The sequence below is a fragment of the Suricata suricatta genome, chromosome 7 (genome assembly GCF_006229205.1).
Source record: "Suricata suricatta isolate VVHF042 chromosome 7, meerkat_22Aug2017_6uvM2_HiC, whole genome shotgun sequence".
Classification (NCBI taxonomy): domain Eukaryota; kingdom Metazoa; phylum Chordata; class Mammalia; order Carnivora; family Herpestidae; genus Suricata; species Suricata suricatta.
Window position 1 is genome coordinate 28,603,944 of NC_043706.1, and position 9,980 is coordinate 28,613,923.

The 9,980-nt window shown below is 52.2% G+C and overlaps 1 protein-coding gene across 1 annotated transcript; it reads right to left on the bottom strand.

The window, feature by feature from the left end:
* Positions 1-1,135: 1,135 nt before the first annotated feature.
* On the bottom strand, positions 1,136-9,801 carry PPP1R18 (protein phosphatase 1 regulatory subunit 18). The gene is made up of 3 exons (XM_029944204.1): positions 7,364-9,801; positions 2,691-2,901; positions 1,136-2,045 (listed from the first exon to the last, which is right to left on the bottom strand). The coding sequence occupies exons 1-3, from the start codon at positions 8,987-8,989 to the stop codon at positions 2,026-2,028; spliced, it is 1,857 nt and encodes a 618-aa protein (XP_029800064.1). The 5' UTR covers positions 8,990-9,801; the 3' UTR covers positions 1,136-2,025.
* Between the last annotated feature and the right edge of the window lie 179 nt (positions 9,802-9,980).

The following is a 9,980-nucleotide window of genomic DNA, read 5'->3' on the forward strand; positions in this document are numbered from 1 at the left end:
CTGATCAGACACTGCTGTTGAGAAATGAAATAGTACTATTCCAACAGCCACAGGTAGCTCCTTAGATTGACCTCATAGATGCATTGTTTTCTGTTTCTGAGCTGGACTTTGGGCACTGCTGGCATCTCAGAGCTTCCTGCCTCTGCTTTCCTGAGTTACAACAGATTAGAATCTTTACTTAATTAGCTACTAATGTAAGCGTTGCTTCCCTCCATTCACACCCTCTCTAAATTGGCTCACTGTTCTAACACCTTGCTTGTTCCTTTGCTAGTCAATTGAAGACCTTTGGTATATGTTTTAAGATCACTTGTCTTATTTTGTATTTAGTAAAAGGGAGTCTCCTCTGACTAGGCTGAGAAAATTCCCATAATAGTAGGACTATAACTACTCAAACATATCTTTACTACCTTGGCAAACTTGGAGGATCTGGGGGGGGGGGGTGCGGGGAAGACCTGATGAGACTGTCTAGATCTTCCACATCTGTAGAAGATAGAAATTCTTTGAAATGCCAATATTAACTATACTTGAGCAACAAAGCAATGAATTATCAATGGCTCTTAAACCTTTAGGTATAAAACCCATTGTCTGTCAGACTCTTTTTCAGCAAACTGCACTTCTGTACATACACTATATTTTGCAGCAATTTTAGCAAGTCTTGAAATGCCCCTGGACTAGCCAGTGTTATACATGAGGTGGCTGCTTCTAGCAGGCTTCTAAATACTGGAATCCTTCAGTTCGGAGTGTCCTCTGCTTCCAATATTTTAGCTCTTTTCATCTATTCCTACATTTGATCAGTCATTCACTCTAGTAATAGTTTTGTGAGGCCTGGGCTGCTTCATTAAACTCAAATGAAATTGTTTGCCCTTGTGGCACTTCCAGTTTAGTGGATTCTTCTGCCCTTCCCCAAACCAGTCCTTTTCCTGCTAGTCCTTTGAGGAACAGATACAGGGCTCTCCCAGAGCCCTTTCTTCATGTCAGTGTTGAGTTCCTGTTTCACTTCCATTGTTTTCCCCTCCTGTAGCCATAGCTGCTACCTCTTCAAGGTCAAAAGGAAGATGGGATAGGCTTGGTATGAGGAACACAGAGCCTCCCCCACACGTACTTTTTTTCTAAAGAGGGAAAAGCAGCAGGAGAGTTGGAGAGATCTCCATTTTATTATGGAAAACTTAAAAAACAACAACAACAACAACAACAACAAAAACCAAGCAGTTGACAAGGAACGAGAAATGGGGGAGAAGAGTTGAGGTGCATTGTTTGTCACCACCCCACACCCTTGCAATTCAACTGTGAACCACTAGAAGGAACAGAGTTAAATAACTAAAAGTGGGTACAGGGCTAAGATTCCCAGACTTCCCTCTTGGGGAAAACCGAGGTACAGACTGAGCAAAAGTGGAAGAAGCCACACCCCCAGTGAAGCAAATGCCAGGAACAAGGGAGAGGATTCCACATAGACTCACTAAGTGTGATGGTAAGCCTCAGACTTTGGCAGATGGGGCTGGGAGCTAGTGGGGTTTGTAAACCATGCTGGTGGTCAAGGGAGGCGGCAGGAGCTGTAAACAAAGGGGCAGTGATCTAAGTAAGGAACAGTAAGGAGAGGGGCCTGTAAATAGAATGGAGGCAGGATGCCCAGAATGAATGCTTACATTGTACGAGCCCTCAAGGGGTGGTGGGGAGTAAAGGAAGGCTGAAGGGAGAGTGTACTCTGCCCATGAAGATGGAGGAAGTGCTCCATCTCCCCCCACCAACCCCTATGAGTTCTGTGCTCCTCCCCAGAACTCGATGCTCACTCTTGAATCACCTAGGATGCACCAGCATGTCTGAGGCATTCACACCAAGGACTTTTGGTGAATGTGGAAACTGTGACTAGCTCTGCCCCTATAAATAGGATGAGGAAAGCAAGTTGGAAGATGTCGGTTGCCCCTCCCTTCCAAGCTCATTTTCAGGGCTCTCTGTTCTCAATCTTCTGGGCTTCAGAATCTTCAGTTCTAGGAAAGTAGAAGGTATAGACTCTATGTTGGAAGAGGGTCACCTTCGGCAGGACTCATCTGTGGGGGAGGAGGCAATAACGATAGAGAATGAGTGAGGGCCTCTGCTACCTACCTTCCCCTTACTCTCCACACTGAAGGTAAGTCTTTATATCTTCCATTCTGAATGCTTGCTACTACAGTAACAGCAGCCATCACTCAGCTTACATTCTGTGCCAGGCATTCTTACAACCTATTTAATCACACAATAACCCCTGATAGGTTAAGTAATTTAATGTCCAGCCATAGTTCCAAGGTGCTTCATAAATATTCTGAACCTTCTCAGTAAACCCCAGGAAATGGTTATTTTTAACCCCATTTCATAATCGATGAAAATAAGGCCAGAGTGCAGGTGATTTCCTGGAGATTACACCACAGGTAAGAGACAAGATAGAATTTGAACAGATCTGTCTGACCGAAACCTTGCATTTTTAACCACACTAGAGCACTCAGAAAAAGTTCTGGTTTTGAGATCTGGAGATCCCTTGTGCAGTTTACTTCGTAAAACCTCGCTTTCCCCATTTGTCAAGGGAGTGGGTGAGGTTAGAGGTCCTACCAAGTCTCTTTCCAGGAGCACCAACATTAATTCCTCCCATTCCCTCCTAGACTGCAGTGCCCTATAGGAACACCAGGGGGTACCCTCGTACCAGCAGAGCCTCAGCTTACCCACGATCAGGGCCTTGGTGCGTAGCCCACCCTGGAGTTCCCTTTGTAGCAGCAACAATTCTTCCTCATCCTCTTCGTCATCGGGTTGGGCTGCTGGGGGACTGGAGGGACTGGGAGTCTCAGGCTCTGGGCCCAGCTCCTCCAGCACTGAACTTTCGGAGGGATACTGATACGTGGTTTCCAATGCTGTCTCGCTGAAGGAGATCTTGAGCTGAGAGTAGGAGAGAAACTCAGGAGGCATGGAGTTAAGCCCAGTTCCCCTGGGGAAGCTCCCAGAGGAGCACATGCCAGGTGGGGAGGGGAGCTGGATGTGGGTACCCTACTGACTTTGCTCTCCCCCTCCACTCTGGACAACCCAGAGATCCAGTTTTCCTTTTTTTCCCCTAAAGTTTTATTATTTTATTTATTATTACATAACGTTATAATATATACTATAATATTATATAATAATAAATTAATTATAAATAAATATCATTTATTATTCGTTTATTATTCTATTATTTGCTTATTTTGAGAAAGAATGCGAGGAGAGGTAGAGAGAACCCTAAGCAGGCTCCTTGCTGTCAGCATGGAGCTAGCCATTAGGGGGTTCAAACTCACCAACTGTGAGACCATGACCTGAGCCAAAACCAAGAGTCCAACGACTAACTGAGTCACCCAGCACCTGATCCAGTTTTCCTTTTGATATAGATTCTCCAATCCCAGATTTCCTCTCTTCTATCATATCAGTTCCAAAACATCAAACTTTGGCCTGAACTTTGACACCTGTGCGTGAGTAATATAGAACCCAGTTTCCTACTCTTTAGACTGTGGGTGTCAGAAGGGTAAAAAGAAATTTAAATACATGGAGATAACTCCTGTGATCAGAACTGAATCTTTGGGTACCCTGACGGCAATCAGAAAGGCTTCCCAGAAGAACGGAAGTTTGAGCTGGCAGAAAATAGGTGGCTGGAGGGAGTCCCAGGCAAAAGCAAGGACAAGCACACTGGATTCCACACCCTCAGCCCCTTGGCTATTCCTGAAAACCCAGGACCCTGGATACCTGTGCCCTCCTGCTCCCCTCATTCCTCTCCTACGGCTGGAGTAACTCCACAACAAAGTGGGGCTGGGGCCTAGGAGGGAAGAAGAGACTCTCCTGAAAGGCCCAGAGGAAACAAGACTCTCCCCTAATACAGAGAGGAAATGTGTCCTTGAGTCCCTACCAGGGACAGCTAGGGGAGGTGACAGGGGCAGAAAGGAAAGTCCATGCAAACACAGTCGGGGTGGAGAGCGCAGCAGGAGAGGCATGCAGAGTCAGACAGGCAAAAAGCCAGAGGGGACCTGAAGGGGGCAGAAAATCCTTCAAAAATGCACTGTCCCAAGAGCAGGTGAGCCCCAGATGTTCTCACTACCTTTCTACCCTTCCCCTTTGCCCTTTTAAGAAGCTCAGGGGTAGGGGCAGAGTGGAATTAAGTCTGAGAGCCAAAGCAATTAAGGAGGCAAACTGGAGGATTCCGTGTGAACTACTTGGAAAGGTCAGCTGATCTACTCAGGCTTTCCCAGGTGCCAGTTTGGGAAACTTGGGATTTGGGTCCTGCATCCTTGAGTCTCCACATGGACTGGGGTGTGAAAAGAGAAACTGGGAGGGAGCCTGGACAGGTGGATGCTAAGCGCTGTATAGAATGTGCAACCCGGGTCCCCATGGGAAGCTGAAACTCAGAGACTCTTTGGCTCCAAATCCTGAATTGACTCCCCATCTCACTGGGAGGAAAAGCCAGAGCCTGACTAAGGCACATAGGATACTCCTACTGTGCCACTTTTCCCCCTACCTCCCACTTTTCAGGGATCTATCTCCTCCTACTCCAACCACCCTGGTCATGGTTCCTCTAAGCCCACTAGGGGCACTCCCATCTCAGGGCCTTTGCACTGGCTATTCCTTCTGCCTGGAACACTCTTCCCCCCATAGCTCCCTCTCTCCCAATCACTGTATTTAAAGTTCATATTCACTCCCCCAACTTAATAGCTGCCTATGTTCCACTTACCCTATTCTAATTTTTTTCCCATAATCATTTACCACCTCCTAACCTACCAGAGAATTTACTTGTTATTCTGTGTCCACTGTCCATAGGAGCATGGAAGTTGCTATTGTGAGTAAGGGAGAGTTGGTTCAGACCTCAGGTGTGGTTCCCACAGACAACCAACACTAGGGACCAGTGTGGGAGGTACACAGTCTATCTGCAGAACGGCTGATAGAAATGCATGACAGCAATCAGACCTTTTATATCCCAACTCCTCAGAAGGACGAGTTCTGGTTCTGTTACTGACAGATGTACCCAAACTTCTGGGAACCCACTTGTTTTCTTTTCATATCCCCTTTTGAGATAACAAGCTCCATGGTTTATAAAATGAAAAAGGATTCATTTTATTTGCTCTCAGTCATGTTTGTCTCTCTTCTCCAACCCTGCTTCTCTGTTCACTGCCCACCCCCCCAACTTCTGATTGGGCTTCTCAGGAATGCACAGCCTCCATGGGAGTTTGGCCGGGCGGGGGGGGGGGGGGGGGGGGGGGGGGGGGGGGGGGAGTACAGAGGCGTGTGACTCACTTGCTCCTTTCCCATCAGCTATATAAAATCACAAGGGGCCAAAGAAGGGAGGGGCCCATCTCTTAGCTAGAAGGGCCTCTAAGGAAGGCCGCCAGCCATAGAATAGGACTGGGAATTCTCTCCCATGGCAAGGATGCATTTGATGGCCTTAGCTTCCAATCTGGAGTTATATGGGGGTGGAGGGGGCCGGTGGTCCTTCAGTCCCAGAGCAAGTGGATTGGGTCAGAGCTGGAACAAGCAAGTCAGTCCCTGCTGAGCAGGGTGCAAAGAGAGGGAAGAAGGCCTGAGACAGGGTAGAGGGGGAGGTGTCTGGGTCTAGAAAACTCTGTGCTGCTTCTCTCCACCCCCACCCTTAGAGCAGCCACTGGCTTCCTCATTCTCTCACCACATCCTGAGCAGTTCTGGCAGGCCTAGAGCCCAGCAGTTCCCCACTCAGCCCTACCAGCCTTCCGGCCCCCACCCCAGGCTTCCTGTTTGGGTGTTCTGCTTCCGGATACCCTGCTCAGCAGGGACCCTAACCTAGGTATGGTCACCATCACAGGTCCTGTCCTGCACTCATTTGGCCCCAGCTTTGGGCCCTGAATTTCATGCCTCCCTCTGCTCTTCCTCCCCAAAGGCACAGACCAACCTCTATAGGAAGTGACTTGTCTGAACACCTCACCGTGGCAATTCCTGACCTACCTCCTAACATCTGCCCCGCCCAAAGGGGAAGGAGCTGGTAGCAGTCAGAGTACTCAGGATAGACTCAGGTACCATGGCTCAGGGAAGGGAGCTTGAGCTGCACATGAAGATGAATTGGGGATCAAGTGACCCACAAGCTTAATCTAGGTCTTTGGTCCCTGTGGTTGCTCACTGACAAAGCGCGCGCACACGCGTGCGCACACACACACACACACACACACACACACACCTGAGGATGTCAGATGAGATGACAACTGGAGACTAGGAAGGGCTTCCCAGTCTCTAGGGAGATGTGTTAGGTGCAGGGACCTCTCTTTCCTTAGAGATTTTCAACCTGGAAACTGATTGGTGTGTAAGAAGGGGTTGGGCTGAAGCCAGGACAAGAAGCCTGGCTGCTCCCCCTTCCTGCACTTTGTCCTTTTTCCAGCTTAACCTCTGACCCTCTGCTGGCCTCAGACCCCACCCCTGTCCCCAACTCTCATTGTATTCCCTGCTCTCAGCTCAGTGCTTCCAAATTCACTTCTCTCTTTTGCTACCCCAAAGAGAGGCAGAGGCCAGGGCAGCAGGAAGAGAGGGGAAAACCAACTGCTGAGCCAGTTCTGGGGAGGGAGGGGAAGGCCAGGAAGGAAAGAAGAAGGGGAGTGAGGGGCAGGGGTATTTTGGAAGAAGAGAAGGCTTTTCTTGTCCTAAGAGAGAAGGGAGCACTGTTTAAAGCAGTGGCCCAGCTGAGGGTGTGCAACCCTGAGGTCATCCACTTCAAATGGCCTCTGTGTGTGCCTCTCCCATGGAGCAGACTTGGGGTTCAAAAGTCTTCTCTTTGGCCAGCCTTATTCCATCCCCCTGCCCCCATCCCAGTTCATCCCCTTGCTCTCTCTGCCCCCTCTGCTTTGGGACTGAGAACTTCCTCCACTGACTTCTCCCTGCCATTTTCCCCTAGAACTCCAAAGGCACCCTTTGTGCTTCTTCAGGCTTCCTGGCCCCACATTCCCTCCCCTAGGAGGCTGTATGTGCTTTCAACCTGAGGACCCTGCTCTCATAGATTTTAGGTTGTAGCCTCAGCTCAGGTCTCCACCAGATGGGCTGTGTCCCAGACTCAGAGAAAAGGAAGGAAAGAAACTGGGGGGGCAGGGAGGGACTCAGAGCCTGAGGGAATGAAGAGTGAGCAGCCTGGGCACACCCTGAGACAGACACACCCAGGGGCAGCACTTGATTTGGGGCAGGATTCTTGGGCTCGGAAATGAATGGAAAAGGAAGGCAACAAGAAGGAAGGGTGTGTGTGCAGAGGAGGAAGGGTGGTGGCACGAATTAGCACGAAAGAATAGAGGAAGACCAGAGTACAGGGATATAAAAAAGGAGTAAAGAAAGAACCAATGAGCAGGCTTCTAAGAAGGCTGGCTTAGCTGCTCCCTACCTGTTTGTGGTGCCTTTCAGGGGACCCCTTGACAAGGCAGCTGCGGCTGAGACGGAGGTAGCCCCCCAGAACCAAGATCTCCTCAGCAGTCGGGTACCGCTTCTTCCCAGCTCCAGCTCCGGGGCCTGCAACATCAGCTGTGGCTGGAGTGGCCGGAGGAGTGGTGGAGGCTGCAGGGGGCAGGGACCGCCGGGGGTTGACTGTGAAGGTGTGTCCACTGCGGCGAGGAGCCCCCACCCCTGGCCCTGCCTTCACCCCGTAGAACAGTCGGTTCATGAGGGGATCCCCAGGGGACTGGGGGGCAAGTGGGGCTGGGGGTGGGGGAGACAGAGGGGCTGCTGGTGGGGGCCGTAGTTGCACTGCTTCCTCTTCCTGTCGTATAGAGCCTCCAGTCCCAGCGTCCTCTGGTGGGAAGGGGGAGGGCACAGAGCTGCAGTTCTGCAGGGTTCTCAGAGGCCTGCCCTGAGCCCCCGCCTTCTCCTTCTCAGCCTCCCCTTCTCCAGCCTCTTTATCAATGGGCCCCAGATACTTCTCAGCAGGCTCTGTGGGGACTGGTTTCTGAATTTGAGTCTCTGTGTCCCTGGGTGTCCATTCTCGAACCTTTCCAGAGTTCAGGGTCCATTTCCATCCTTCTGTCAACCTCAGTCCCCTCTCACCATCCTTCACAGGGCCAGGCCTTTGTTCTGCTGCCTCCGCTTCTCCAGACCTGCTGTCTGGAACCTCCCTAGTCAGGGTCTCTGACAACTCTGTAATCTCTTCTGAGGCCAGTGTTGGAATTGGCCTCTCTTCTTTTCTCCCACATTCCTCGGAGCAGTCTTTTCTTTTTTCTAAGCTTAGCCTCCACTCTGATGTCTCCAGTTGTACCAAACTCTGTTCCTGAGACTCTTCAGAGTCAGGCCTCCATTTATGGGCCTCTGTCAGACCCATCTTCTGGTTGTCAGATTCCACTGGGCTCAGTCTACTTTCCACTACCTCTTTTCTCCTCGTGCTTTGTTCTCCTGGCTCTGCCAGTCTCAGACTCCACTCTGGAGTTTCTCCAGGGCTCAGCCTCCATTTCCGGGCTTCTGACAGTCTGGAGCTCTTGTCTCCAGCCTCTCCTGGACTCTGCCTCCAGTCCCAAGACTCTGAAGGCCTGGGGCTCGACTCTCGGCCTCCCCCTATCCTCTTCTCTTGGGCTTCCCTGGGACTGAGCCACTCTTCTCTCGAATCTCTTCCCTTGGGGCTCTGATCCCGCATCTCCCCAGGGTTGGGTCTCCGCTCCCGTGCCTCCAAAGTCCCAGGCCTTCTTTCTGCAAGTTCTTCATTTCGCTGCTGCTGCTGCTGTTGCTGCTGTTGCTGCTGGCGCTCCTGCCGAATGAATCGGTTCTGGTGCACTGGCCCAATGGCCTCTAGGAGGACAGCCGACTCATCTGGGTCTGGAGGGCCAGCCTCTGTAGTCCCAGGTGCAGGGCTAGGCTCCCCAGGAGACAGAGCAAGCTTGGCCCGGCGGCGCTCCAGAAGACCCCGCTTCCAGGCTGGCATCTGGGACAGACGCTCTCGCTCTGCCTTCTCCCGGCCACGAAGGGCTGCCTCCTCCTGCCGTCGCCGAGCTAGCAACTGTAGCTTCCAGTCTGGGATGGTGGCCATGATCGCGTTGAGGTGAGGGTGCGGAGCGCTGGGGCCAGAGAACAGGAAGAGGCTCCAGAGGCCGTGGGGGTGAGACTGGGGCTAGGGGGAGAGGAAGTAGAGGGGAAGAAGTGGGACACAGAAATGGGCACAGGAGCTGAGGGTGAAGACAGAGGGAAAGAGAGAGAAGACGGAAGGCAGAGAAAGTGGAAAACTGAGAAAGTGAAGAAAAAGCTGTTGATCAAGTGGGGGTGGGGTCGCGGCAGTGAGAGGAAGTGTGGAGATTCAGGGCAAAGACGCAGAAGTCAGATTTGGTAATGTACAGTTAATGATATCACAGGCAGTCCCAAGGATGTGAGAAGAGAGAAGGGCGGAAAAAGAAGCTGGCATGAGGGAGGAGAGAGAAAAGAGAGGCGGGGGTGGGGCTTGGGGGGGGGGGGGGAGATGAGGGGAGTAGGGGTCAGGCGAGGTTTCCCCACCGCTACCCTAGAGGCGGTTAGAGTGGGGAGGTCAGGGAATCCCACCCGAGAAGGGGTGGTGGGACCTCCGGGGGTGTCGGGGAGGTGAGGAGGAGCGGAAAGTGGAGACGTCTAGGGGAGCAAGAGGATTCCGGGGGCAGAGGGGAAATGGAGCTCCACGGGAGCAGCGGGGCGCGTTTCAGCGCGGGCCCGGGAGGTCCCAGCTCCCCTCCCAGCTCCGCTCGGCCACGCCTCTCCGGTCCCGAGCCGCCACCCCTCAGCCCTGCACTCTGCCCCCAGGCAGGTCGGGGGCGAGTGGGTGGGGAAATACCCTCCCCTGGGGACTTTTGGAACCCTGGCGTCCACCCCCACCCGTCCCGCCACCACCGCCTGCCTCTCCCACCCGCCCGCCCCGAGACCCTGGGTGCGGAGGACCGGCTTCACTACTCTGCTCTCCGGAGCCTGCAAGTCCTATGCCCGGGTCTCCTCTCTCACGGAACCCTGACATAGCCGGCCATCCCCGCCCAGCTCGGACAGCACAGACAGACAATCTC